The sequence below is a fragment of the Schistosoma mansoni genome, chromosome W (assembly GCF_000237925.1).
Source record: "Schistosoma mansoni strain Puerto Rico chromosome W, complete genome".
Taxonomy (NCBI): Eukaryota; Metazoa; Platyhelminthes; class Trematoda; order Strigeidida; family Schistosomatidae; genus Schistosoma; species Schistosoma mansoni.
The window spans coordinates 12953351-12967727 of record NC_031502.1 but is presented as its reverse complement, the minus strand read 5'-3'; the positions used below and the strand labels follow the sequence as shown (position 1 = coordinate 12967727).

Genomic DNA, 14377 nt, shown 5'->3' with positions numbered 1-14377 from the left:
TTTACCCCAAGGGTAGTTTATATAACTGGTCACACATAATACAGTATGCAGCATATATGAAAATGAAAGTTACCTGTAAGTTACACCATAATATTCACGTATAAACTTTCTGATAGTCATAAGGAGCAGACAAGATGGTCCTGCATATACCATAGATGATCGTGTCTTTCCTTTTAAAGTATCAGACTGACAGTGTTTAAACATGTTTTGAAGGTCTTTCTCAGATGAACTATATGAAATTTGATTATCAAGAGCTTTCATTGTTTCCATATATTTATAAGAAGTGTTGAAGTCATATTCTCTAGGTAGATTTGCTTCACACTTATCAAGAAAATCCATGAGGTCAGTTTCACTAGTGAATTTTCGATCACTGTTCACTGAAGACCCAGATAACTCACAGATTTCTGGATTTGAGCATTTGTTTTGAGCGGTAGATAACAAACTTCGGTATAAGGATCGTAAGATAGTAGATCCTATAAGGCTTATTCTTTGTTCTATTAGGTCAGCAACGTAGTAAACTTCGTCAAGAACAACATATGGAAAGTGTGCCAAGTGATCTGCAATGAAAATCAACTGACTTAAACGATTTTGAATATTCTCATTTTCAGTGGTGTGAAGTGATTTCTGTAAATTAATAAGACAGAAGGGATATAGAAATATAAAGTAAACAGCAGCATTTATGCGCCGAATAGTAAGTTCCTTCAATCTTGTTTTATTTATTTAGTACGCGAATCGATATATATATATATATATATATATATATATATAAGGCAGTTTACAGACCTATGTTAATGAAAGTCTTACAATGTTACGGATGTGTTCGGGAATGCGCACTAATAGTACTACTTTTAGAAACACCAAAACTTCGCTTGTATAATATCAGTCTTGGTCTTTGTATCGCATATGTGTTAAAAGCAGCTGAAGTATTGTAGTATTGGGCTTACGCGTCGTAAAATTAAAGAATATCCTTCAAATTATTATATTAAGTTCGAAAGTGCTTACAAACTATACAAACCTTCGCAACCTAAACCCTTATATTTATGAAAAATCATGCTGATTGCAGTGATAGGGAAGTTTTAAAGCTTATGGTAATAACTATACCTGACGTCAACAATTATAAAAAGACAATAAATTTATGCCTTCATTAAATAATGTCATTCTTATTCATAACATCAGTTCATCGGATCTAAATGAAAATACCAAAAAATTGAGATATTTTTACTATAAGGCAATTTCTTCGAGCGGGAAATGCCTTGAAACATAACACTGGAGACTATGTCATATAGTTAAGTGCAGTAAGAGGTGCACAGCAAACAAAAATGTTGAGATCTTAATTATCTTACCTGGTATTCATCAAATATAGATAACAAGTTAACAATTAACGATCGACGATATTGTCGATTAGTTCTCAACATGGTGTACAATCCATAATTTATACAAAATACTGTAGACGTAGAATTATTTGTCGGTGAAAGTGATTTACTTTCAGAAGCGATTTTAGAATCTTTAGCTCCACGAACTATGAGTGAAGAAAACTCATTTGTGTGTATAATTACTTGCAACTGATGTGACATACGAATTCCAGATACAGCTCGCATCTATGAAAAAAGTCAAGGGTAATGCATAAATCTCTTCTGAATTGTAAGTAGCCTGAAGTTTATTATCAAAAACAATGACAAATCGGTCTTTTAAATTTTGTTAAATATTTAGGAAACTTATTTATTCTAAAAAAAGTACCTGGCACAAAACAGACCCTCAGAGACCCATAAATTTAAATCGTGACAAAATATAGACCGGAATTAAGCTAACCTACTATATTTCCTAAATACTGATAAAGACATTTACATTAACAAGTGGAAATTTTACAACACAAATATCCGAGGAAGCCGTGGATTGCGTATGCAAAACTAAATTAACGGAGCTTTGATCAAATGACTTAAAATCCACTATTATTTCAGTTCAGTCTTTGTTTACCTAATATGCATGGTAACAATGACACAATTAGTAGTAGGGACAATTAATGATGAAGGGATTACTTATTATTTCAAGAAACTTCGTCCGTAAACACGGACTGGAACATAAATTACAAATTTTTCTATTAGCCACGAAAGTAAACTTTAGACAACAAGTACTTCAGTGATAAACCATTGATTCTGTTCGTATAGTGAGTAGTAATTTTCAAAAATTCATGGTCCTGATAACAGCAAAAAAGATAAACAATCCTTGAAGTAGCTTCTAAACCAACATTTGTCTATATCCAGTAAGTTATTTCATACAAATCTTAAAGAAAATAGTTCATAGATGTCAACTATTTTTGACGTTATCCTATTGAATACTCTTCATAAAAGCAACAGAAAGTAAGAAGTTTACTTAGGCTTCCTACGTTAAATGTAGGTATGGAACCGGGAAATAAAATCTAATATACATCTAATATATATTCTAGAACTTTGCATTATTATTGCAAGTGAACTGGTGGTATGTAAGCAATCAACATTTCAATTGATTTTAAAATGGTAAACATCAAGCATAATAATAAAAATAATAATTTAAAATAAACTTACTGCAGCAAATCCGGGAATTTTTCGCTCTACTTCTGTAAGACAAACTGAAGCACGAGAACGAATACTTGGGTCTGAATCAGTTTGCAAACAAATTAGGGAAGATAAAACGTGAGATGGATGAATTAATCCTTGACGTAATATAGTTGATATTAGGCTTAAGGCTGAAGAGCGAACACTAGTAGACGGGGTGAGAATACAATATTTCAAAACTATAGGCAAATAGGTTTGGGCAACTGCACTGCTGTGACCAGTTACTTCATCAGTTAGTTCTTTGAGAGATTCACGCTTGGAACGTGTAGCCCCTGGATAAAAAGTGGGAAACAAACTAACGTTAATAACTGTTGATCTCATAGATCGAATTCATAACCAAACTTAAAATTACTCCAAGATACTTATACGACTAATTGGTATCAACATGTCAATCATTGAGTAAGGAAATAGGAACATTAGGAAGGGGTAATTAGTATACTTTCTACAAAGCTTAAAATATCATAAGCAGAAATGTGAACACTAAGATACACACATAAAGAATGTAAAAACCAGAAGAGTGAACAAGTATACCTGTGTTTGTGGTATTTTTTATTTATTACAGTGAGGTCTCATAAGAAGGATGTACTGCTACAGATAAAGGTAGAGGTACCTCTTCGAAGAGTCCATTTAGTAATAGAGAAATATTAAATGCAGTCCTGAATAACAACATGAAAGTATATATCATAACGCTTGAGAAGTTAGTAGATACTATGACGTAATAGATAAGTAGACGTGTTGCTGTTTGAAGCGACAGATGTTGGATTAGAAAGCTGGGATGGAGGAACACCAAACTGACTAGAACAAAATAGGATGAGACGTGCATTCTGGATTTCATTTCATATAATAGTCTTATATAGCAATAATCATAATATATATCTTTATTAGGTAACTTAAACTGTAATGATGAATTTTAAAATTAACTTAAAGTTTTATATTATCATATAATCAGAGCAAAAATAATCTTCAGACGAAAAAAGGCATATAGAAGATAGATAGAATAAAAGAGAGTATTAATTACTGAAGGATCAGGAGTCTTCAAATCCTTAAGTGAGAAGAGAGAAAGTCTAAAAAATGATAATCGTGGTCTTTGTAGCAAAATAGTTATGAAATTTATGTATGATGAGAGTAGCACGGGTAACAGTTTAAAACATTGTATTCCTAAAGTAACTTGAGGTCGCTCGTAAAAAGAATGTTCGAATTAAATCTAGACAGCACGAGTTTAACAAATATCAGTTAAAAGAGTTATTATATTAATAATTTTTAAATGCTATCAACAGCAACAACGTACACAAGCGATTATCTGCAGTTGCTTTACGCTCCTTCTGCAATAAATAATGTGTTAAATTGTCAAGTATAATACACTGAATCTCAAAAAATGAGGATCCATCATTTGGATGATTATTAGTTAAAGAATTTTGAACAGTTGAAAGAAATCGAGTTAAAAACAGCTGCACAGAACCAGTACAGAAAAGTTGATCATGACGAAATAATAAAAATCCCAAACCAGTAATTGCTTTACGACATAAATCTGGATCAATCATATCAGACTTCATATGAGACGAATAAACACCTTCATTGTTGAGATCGTTCATAGAGCTACTGGGATTGGAAAATGTAGTGCTGCTTTGTACATGTATACGAACGGATGCATATTCCGCAAACAGCATAAGTATATCCACAACTTCATCCAGTAGGTTTGAATTAGACATACCCTTCATAATGAAAATAAAAAAATATAAAAGAATAGTTAATAAAACATGACAGTCAAACAACTTTCAGAATGATTCAGACAAAACAACGAACCCTCACCGATTTCTTATTTCTGTTAAATGAATAGTCCAGTGTGAAGTATTTACATATCAAACCGACAGTGTACAATGCCCGCAATATTGATGGTCGAGTTTTGGATGATATTCGAGCAGAAGTACTTATCTTAGTTGAAAGAGCTTCTCGTAATTCTAATGAAAGGTCTGTAAGGAGACCTAAAAATAAATAAATAAATAATCATTGAAAATAGATGCATGATTTGATGGGGTGGTAATTGAAAATTTTTCAAATTCAGACTGCGTATCGAAGGAGAAAGTAGTAAAACTCGATAAAAATGAATGTTTATTATCCTAATGTATGTCTATTTGTAGTTATTATGATTTAATCATATTACATACAGGTGGGAAACTACTGAGAAATACAAATGGAAATTGACTCCTTGAAGTAAAAAATGAAAAATAAACTCAAACGTTTAAATACGCAGCATATCAAGTCTGCGAATGATTCAAAAGAATGAAATGTGGTTTAGTACGAAAGTAGTAAACCAATGTAATGGCCATGTAGCCATACTGATTACAGACTTCCTGCAACAAGAGATAGTACAAGTAGTCCCGATTAGTTAGATATGGTGTATATCCACTATCTTTTAAATGAAGAGCAATGAAGGAAACCATATTACATACGATTTTCCGAAGTGCTCAACAATTCGATAACTATTTTGCATGTATAGTTTGACCGATAACACCATAATACTAACTAAACAGGAATTATATATATCCTACCTTACAACCAGTTTGAGTTTGAGATAAGTATAAAGTAGGTGAAAACGACAAGTATGTTTTATTCACAAGCCATTCCAATAATCAGAAGATATTTTACCACAGAAGAACGAAATGATATTGTGTGAATGAGATAAAAACTACCTTCTAATTATAGTATAGAGTCTAGTAACATCTAGTGATATATTTATCGATCGAGAAAATATTTAAGGCCCTACTTATCACTAATGATGTACAGAAGTAAAAAGCAACTATCTGAAAAGAAGATATTTATGTAAAATACATACCGTAGAATTGTGCGAAGCAACATATAACTTGAGTTTGGTCTTTTAAAACTTGATTAACGAGCACCGCTAAACATGATAAAGCTGAATCAACAACCAAACGACCTTGACGTTGAACGAACTGAAGTAAATCATTTTGTAACTGAAAGAAGTTAGTACGCCTAGGAAAAACATTTAAATAAAGATACATTATGACTGACCATATGGATATTTGCTGAACAAACTAAACAGGTTACAACAAATAATCATTGCATTTAGCACCATTTTGTTACAGAATTGTATATAAAATATTTCTTTATTCAAATAACATATAAAACGTATTTTGGGCAATTTTGCCTCCACACAACAGTAAAGCGATTATAGGAAGTTAAGCATTAAATCTAAGGTATAAGAAGTACATTTAGAATAAATTCCTGTCAACAGCCGCTTGAATCCTAACTAATCAAAAATCCAGAGACGGAGATACACTGTGTTGTCTTTTTACCATTTATGAGTACACTTCCATCGACTGAAGTTCAGTGGAGCGAAACGCAAGCTTTACAAGAAACTCTTCGATTTCCTCCAAAAACCCAAGTGCTCAGACGAAGTTATTATAGTACATGATTTTAAAACCCAAGTAGATTGGATAATCTAAGTTAAGCAATAGCTAAATTGATGTGGTGTTCCAGTTCAGAGAACAGATAGTAGTGAGTGTCTGTTAAAATTATCCTCAGACAAGCTGTTTAACCCTAACAAGTATCAACCTTAATCATGACGGACATAGTTTTACTTAGTGAATATCAACATCAACACACCATATCGCTTCCGGCCACCTTAGAAGTTCCAATAGGAGACAGTCACTCTGGAGACATACTTCTTGGACTCCACTAGTGTTATAGCGAAAGCAAGCATTTCCATGAATTTTTCTGAATGCAGAAAAGTCACAACATGAGGATCATTTAGAGCCTAGTCAGAACACAAAAGGGTCAAGGAAGAAGCAGATAAGCCACTTAGCCGATAATGAAAAGGTAGCTTGTAATAATAAAGAAACATCTACAAACACAGTATTAATACCAACCGACAACTTAAACCAGAAGGTTAGAAAATATCGATGGACTTTAGAAACTTTTACTGATTTGATAGGTGCTAAGAAACTCATGCAAACAGATCTTGAAAACGATGAGGATCGGAAACATTTTAAACATAGAATGATAAAAAGTCTACACAATGATGATCATCGGGAAAGAAAACAAAAGAGATGGGAAATTCAGGAGCAGTTTTACTGGTCTCCAGTTACTCTCCGGTCACTCACTATTCTGAAACAACCTGAAAAGGGAACAGACAAAAGTTCAGAGACTCTTTGAGAAGTTAGAAGAGTCAATAGTTGACTTGACACGAAGGAAACAACAGGAAATGGTAGGCCACGAACGGTAGTTCAGTTTTAGCATTTAGGTTTACCGAAATACTAACCAGAGTCTGTGAGCTGAGTGTCAAACTCATGTGATTGATCTCCACTGCTGATTATCCCAACTCTTAAAAACGCACAGAAATCTCCGAGTGATAACCAGAGAGGGATCAATATGCCCAATAGTGTCAAAATATTAGCTATGCCGCGTACAATTTGAGAACTCAAACGCTTGAACCCTCAAAGTCGCAAGTTAGAAGACGAATGGAAAGGAATCCCATTCCAACCAGTCAAATATGGTACAAAACACTCGGGTATTTATAGTTTTTAGTAAAAACGAAATCATCATTACAGTCATGCAATCAGAGTGCGGTGGTTCTCAGCATTCGTCCAGTCAGTAGGGTACATGTCGAGATTCTGGAATGTTCTTCCAGATGGTGATTGAATGGAATGTCTTCGGCTCTTCCAGAGCTTCTTAGAGCCTCCTTGAGTCCGCCAGGAGCCGTCCCCCCAGTGGCTTTCTTCGTAATCTCAATATACATTTGATACTTCTGCACTTCATGATTTCACTGGTTGCATACGTTTCTGATCAATATCAGAATATAAATACTAATACCACTTCGAATCCCTTAATATGAACAGAACACACTGATGCTAATACTAATTCGACTCGTTTGCTCATTGTTTAATAAGTTTTATCTTTATATGCTGCGATCTAATGAATATTTATTCCTGGACCTACGTTGATGATGATTGACTGAGACGTAAAACAACAATACAGTGAACATAAAGCTTAGCACCGAATAAATACATGAAATCGGTTTTCATAGGCGTTATTTAGAGTAGCTTAATTCTTTATGAAATATTAAGTTAAGGAACTCATGAAATGCTCGAATCAAGACAAATATAAAAGTAGTAAAATTACAATTTTCAATTTTAACAACATTTAATGTTTGTAGCTAACTTATACAAAAATCAAGCAACTACGAATTTAATTTTGGTATTATAAGATCTTAAAAAGACCCATAGTTTAACCGCATCTAACTTATGTAGCTCTAAAACAGTTAGGTTTATTAGGTTAGAAGGCATGACAAAAGATTACTGATATACTATCTAGCAATAACAGAAATAGGTAGGAATAGTGACTAACATTGGAACATCAAATTTTACTCTCAGCTGAACCACTATTGACGAATTCTTTCAAATTAATAGATACTAAAAATTACGAAAGCTTACTCATGAGATGACCAAGAATATCTTTATCTCAGTGTGAGGACGTTGGATGAATTGTATTCCCTATCAATCCAGCTCATAGAACACTACAGCACCCGCGGCTTCTTCATTAGTATGATTCCGTGGGAAAACCCGATCTTCGCTTTTCAACTATTTTCACTGTTAGAGACTTAGACTAACCATTTCGTTTATATCCTTACATAAACATCCAACTTTCACAATACAAAATGAAAGTGTAAATCGACGTAACACAGATCACATACAGAAGCTAAACAAAAACTTACGGTACGCCGGCAAACATAGCTTCTTCCATAGGAGGACTATCTGACTCATTTAAGTTGCTTGCTATTTCTGTTAGTACAATTTCTACAACATTGATCAGGTGATAAAGGAACTGAGTATTTGTTGGTTTCATTTGATTTTCCGTTTGCCCAGTGCTAGTCAGTGTTCCAGGAACAGATAGACATATTTTATGCAAAAGATCCATTAAAAAACCGATGTGGGGGCGAACAAGATTAGGTTTACTATAACTAACCAGATGTAAGCAAGCCATAAGACCGTGCATATTCGACAAAAAAGAAGGAGACTGTGACGATGTCCGAGATTCCACTGAGTGACTTTGCTTTATCAGCTGTTTAGAAGTTGGGACCAGTAAAGGACCTACAATATCCAACCATGGTAAACAAGGAAACATATACAATATCAGGAGATCAATCAAAGTCCCAAAAATGAACTTAAATTTTCTTTTTACTGAGTCGTTACATGAGACTTTTATATGTCCCCGGTTGTAAGTTACGTTTAACGCATTAATTATTGCTATATATCTTACTGTTAATAAATTACAGTTAATTCACTTATGGGTTGATTTTTTGTAAATCACTTATGTACGTATTAGGATTCACAATTTTCGGTATTATACTCAAGTTAAATATAAAATCATGTGAATTGCGGGTCTAAAATGAAAGACATTTGGGTGATTTTTCTGAGTTATTTATTGGCGGATTAGGAATGGGGGGATTTCCTATGAGCTAACGATGATTGGATATACAACGATTGAGCGAATAGACAACGTTATCATACGTAGGGGAAAAAATCATAATGTATTGATCTTGCCAATGACGCAAATGGATGACTGATTTTGTTAACTGGGGTAACTCATTTCGAAATTCTCGAAAGTGCAACATTTATTTATTAGGGCATTGCCTTATATTTCTCCAGCTGGAGCAGTCAGTCAGTCAGCTACAACGTAGGACCAGGCACATATATGCATCGGTCCAAGTTGCCATACCTCGTTAGCACAACAAGATGAACACCGGATTCATAGAAGTAATTAATTTAGTGGTGGTAGTATATAAAGAAAGGTTGTATATAAGGATATAGTACAGGAAGGAAGAGAGATATGAAGCAATTTTAATCTCATAGTTTTAGGGAAGATAAAGAGTGTATACACCTACGCCATTGTGATCGATTCTGAGCCATGTCACCTAGAGTCTCAGACCATTGGTTACGATAGTCACGCGGACCCCAACCAGGTAGTCTGCATCTGCCAACATGGCTCAGGCTAGAAGTTAGTGACTTCAAGCTCTGATGCCATGTTTTGGTTTGGCCGCCCCTAACTCTCTTCCAACCATCCCCAATACTAGTCATCATAGCGCGTCGTGGTAATCGGTGTTCAGGCATACGTAACACATGGCCCAACCATCTCAGTCGATGAAGATTCATCACCTCATCAACTGATTTACCATCGTTCCCTAATACCCTGCGTCTAACCTCACTATTACTTACCCGGTTATCCCAGCAGATGCGAGCAATATTTCTAAGACATCTGTGGTCAAATACTAGTAACCTACGAGTATCTTCTACTCTTAATGGCCATGTTTCACAGCCGTAAAGTAGAACAGAGAGAACTGCTGCGCAGTATACTCGTCCCTTAATTGATAGACGGATATCTCGTCTTCGCCATAGGTGATGTAAGTTGGCAAAAGCCAAACGAGCTTTTTGAATCCGTGCTGAGATTTCGTCAGACACCAACCCATTAGAGCTGATCAGACTTCCAAGATAAGTAAAGTTGTCCACGCGTTCGACTACTTCACTCCCTATCCTTAGTTCGGGTGTTGACGCAGGCCAGTCCTGGAGTAACAATTTACATTTGGATGGGGAGAAACGCATCCCAAACATCCTGGCATTATTACTGAGTTCCAACAGAAGACTCTGCATTTTGTCAGCGTCTTCACCAAACAGGACTATGTCATCTGCGTATTCTAAGTCGCTTAGTGGTCCCCCTGGTAGGAGATCAACTCCTGTAAATTCAGTCGACGAGAGTGTTATTTCCAGCAACAGGTCTATAATGAAGTTAAACAAAAAAGGGGATAGTGGACAGCCTTGACGTACACCACTTGAGGTTGTTAAATCATATGACAGTTCGCCATAAGCTCTCACTCGACTGATAGTGTTCGAGTAAAGAGCCTTCACAAGGTTTATGTAGTTATACATGAAGCAGTAAGGTCACAAAGCATGAATGAGAGATAAACAGTTAAGGTGCATAACGATATTTCAATTAGTGATAAACAGCGACAAGAAATAAGCGAAAAGTAACTATGATGATAACGTACACAAACAGCTAATAAAGCCATAAGGACAGGCTTATTTTTACATGATGTTAATTAAACTTCTAATTCATAATGAATAAGATCAGCTACAATGATGCTAGAAGTGTATGTGAATGATTGACACTTTCCTTGTGATTACACACTGTAATGATATTGCTTCTGGAGGAATTTGTTGTTCATGGTCTCCATTATGCAAGAGTGTAAATAGAGTTTCTAAGAGATAACTGATTACGTTTGCAAATACACAACCTGTAAGTGAATATTTATCATCTGTTATGAAGTTCTGACTTAACACTTTTTAAACAGTATCTTCTGTTTCACATTCAGGGTCGAAATTTTCCAGTCATTTTTTATGAAAGCACCACACTAACGAAATAACTTACTCTTAACACTCAGAAAAAGATAAAATGTCTTAAACAAATGAAAAATCCCAATTAATTAGAATGGTAATAGTAATATATTGAGAAAGTATAACAAATAAACCAAAGATTATGACAACTAAATTTATTAAGATATAGAACTAGATCTAATATTAAAATATTACTTGTCACAAAAGAAAACAGTCGTCTGAAATATATATTTCTGTAAGCTACTTTTTACGAGAACAGAGTTTTGTAAAACGAATTCCCGAGGTGCTTCAACGACTGAAGTTTTCTTTAGGAACCACTAATGCAAAAAAAGGAGTTTGATTTCTCTCGTACGAAGATTATGGAATTGAACTGAATAACGTTAGCAGATAGGCAACATGGTGATTAACAACAGACTTACATTATTATTATTATTATTATTATTAGACAGTAACTGAGACGTTTGTTCAATATTTCTATCACTAACCACAAATCACATTAGTTACACACATATCAATGCTTAAAATTAAGTTGACCAGACCAAATTCATCATTCATTACCGAGTATACAAACAAGATACATTTATCATTTATTAGTGTTATACAAGTGCGAAAATCAGAAACCAAGGATTCGTAAACTACAATCTATGAGACCGCTGCAAACGTATATATATATATATATATATATATATATATAACACAATCAAGCTTACCAATACGTCGTTTGATTAAAACAATCAGACGGCCAATAATCTGCTTGCACGCAGCATCAAATTGAGACCATGAAGGATGTGGTTCCCCTGAAGATAGATCCTAAATAGAAACGAAAAGTTCTTAGAGCATTTTCTACGGTAATAAGAGATGTAACTGATTTCTACAGGGCGAGATGGAGTTATAACTATTTCGAATATATGATTTATACTTACTTGAACAATGAACGTGTTCAATAGGTCAAAGTTATTCGGTCTGAGAGTAATAGTCACTGATGCTAAACTAATGATGCGTCTATCAAGAACCTTCGAGAAACGAGAATGTGATTTCGATATTGGAGTCAGCCATAGTTCTTGGAAGGCTTCAGTAATCAATTTCTTTAAAAAGGAAAAAAATTAGCAGAATGTTAGCAGAGAATAAAAACATTCTAGAAAATATATTTTAGGCCATTTTGTGATAGAATAATTCTAGAGGTGAATGAATGTAATGAAGTAAAAATTAAGTTACTCCATTGAGTGATTACATGGAATAAAGCACTTAGAAGAAAGGACTAAAAGATCCCTTCGAAAGTATTACAGTTGTTGTAACACTAATCCATGTAGTGTTCCAACTACGGACGAATCAGTAGAGTATTTGATTTATGACTTCATTTTATTTATTTGCATTCAACAGCGAAGTAGTTGTTTTATAGTTAAAGCACTCAGATTTCAACTACTGAGTTGAGGATTTGAATCCCACCTAAAAAACTTCAGTTTTAGTAAATACGGCAGTATCACATAAATTTACATGGAATATGTTACTTGTGGCTTATGTACAAAACCATAGTTGGTGAATGTTATATATATATATATGGAGTAAGAGACATACTTGAATACTGTTTTCATCGTGAAGTCGGCGAATAAGTTTCAAACAAATATCTGTACATATTTGATTTCCAATCAAAGAGGAACTGTGTCCATCAGAACTAGAATTTGGTGAATTTAAAAATTTATTCCAATCATTAAGTAGTAGATCTCGAAAGCACCGGATAACTCGTTTTCGTACACTGACACCCTTGTCCAAGACACGTTCCACAATAACAGAATAGTACTCAGCTAAGAATTGTGGACGCAATGTCAAGTATCGACTGATCAAGTCGACAGCTGCTTCGCGAACGGCAGTGGAGTTGTCCAATAAACGTGCGCGAACAATGTTGGAGATATCGAAAATAGGACTCGATGAAGTCGTCTTTTTATTTTTAGTATCTTTATTTATAGACATCAATTTAGGATCAGCATCAATAACTGAAGCAAGACAACGCAACGCTTTCGACCGCATAGGTACTGACGACTCTCCAGCTAACTAAAAGTTAAAAATCAGATGCAGCACACTAAGAAATGGAGGAAAACTTAAACTTCTTAAGTTTCGTAAGAATATTTTAGTATAACAGAACTAGCCACAACATTCACACAATAAAAAGTAATCTAATTAAAATTTAAAATCAGCAATATAATATTTTTTAAGTGCACCGAATAAGATATTTTGAAGAAAGTTCATTATTAAGGATTAGGTATTAGGAAACAGTTTTCATTAAGAACAGACGTCAATAGGAAAAACTTTAAAAAAATACAAAGAACGAGTTAGTTATTATTTTGTCCCGGTTAAAGATTTCCATGGCGTACAGCAACAACCACAGGATCTTTAGATCTCACAGGCAACAATATAACTCTACTGAAACTTAACGTTCTACATCTTCAAGTTCAGTCACGATATTCATCTGTCTTCAATTTTCCAATTTTAATACAAATGTCATTATCGATTACAAGGCTTAATGAAATATGTGAGCACAAAGGCTACATGTTAGCTTAACAGAAAATTAGACGTTCAGAAAAACGAGAAGGTCAACTATAGAAAGATATTAGGTCACACATTCAGTTATTTTTAAAGGCCAGTTATTGCTCAAATCCCCAAATCAAGTTGTGCATCAAGTGGAAGTAAAATGAATTACCAATGTCGACTACTCAGTGATTATTTTCCTTAAATGTTCACTTTCAAGAACATCTCTTACACTATTTACAGGAAGAGCACTGATCTTGAGAACATAACAAAGTAAACTGAAAGGAATAAAAATCAATCAAGTATTTCGGAAATATGAACTAGGAAAATGTCATTGAGGTTATCTTTCAAGAAAATAACTAAAATTTAATAACATCTCGATAACCTGAACTTTTTATAGAACCATCAAAAGTTAGATTAATTAATAAGATGGGTTTTCGCTGAAGTAATTCATTAACTAGGTATATCTTTGTATATTTAGATTTAGAGTCATACACTGTTGGACGAAGAATGATGATACTATCCAGCTGCTTAAACGAATAACGTGAGGCCAGAGTTGAACTCTCAAACTGGTAATTGAAAATTCAAATTTTCAACCATTAAGGGAATATTACATAGTGTCATTTAATTAATTAACCACGAAGATAATGGGGGTAGTTTCCATGCACATTGATCGAATAACAAGATGATAGTAACTAAGTACATGGATAGAGTAAAAAAGATTAAGACGGCAGTTAGAATACGAATTATTCTACAGGTGGTTAAATTTGATTAAGTTACCGAAGAAACTATACCACTTTATTAGATGGGAACTTATGCAATACAGTAGTTAATTCAAATGCATCAAAAACAAACTTT

The 14377-nt window shown here is 34.1% G+C and overlaps 1 protein-coding gene across 1 annotated transcript in view; it reads right to left on the bottom strand.

The window, feature by feature from the left end:
- Smp_167860 (nipped-B-like protein (delangin) (scc2 homolog)) overlaps nt 1–14377 on the bottom strand; it is a gene marked incomplete at both ends in the record, with an annotated part of 51603 nt that overhangs the window by 6885 nt on the left and 30341 nt on the right. The window contains 10 exons of the mRNA XM_018788594.1: nt 74–624; nt 1344–1598; nt 2562–2863; nt 3880–4303; nt 4401–4561; nt 5425–5582; nt 8323–8698; nt 11707–11806; nt 11920–12081; nt 12572–13043. Coding sequence (XP_018654121.1) covers nt 74–624; nt 1344–1598; nt 2562–2863; nt 3880–4303; nt 4401–4561; nt 5425–5582; nt 8323–8698; nt 11707–11806; nt 11920–12081; nt 12572–13043 — 2961 coding nt within the window. The remainder of the gene's footprint in view (nt 1–73; nt 625–1343; nt 1599–2561; nt 2864–3879; nt 4304–4400; nt 4562–5424; nt 5583–8322; nt 8699–11706; nt 11807–11919; nt 12082–12571; nt 13044–14377) is intronic.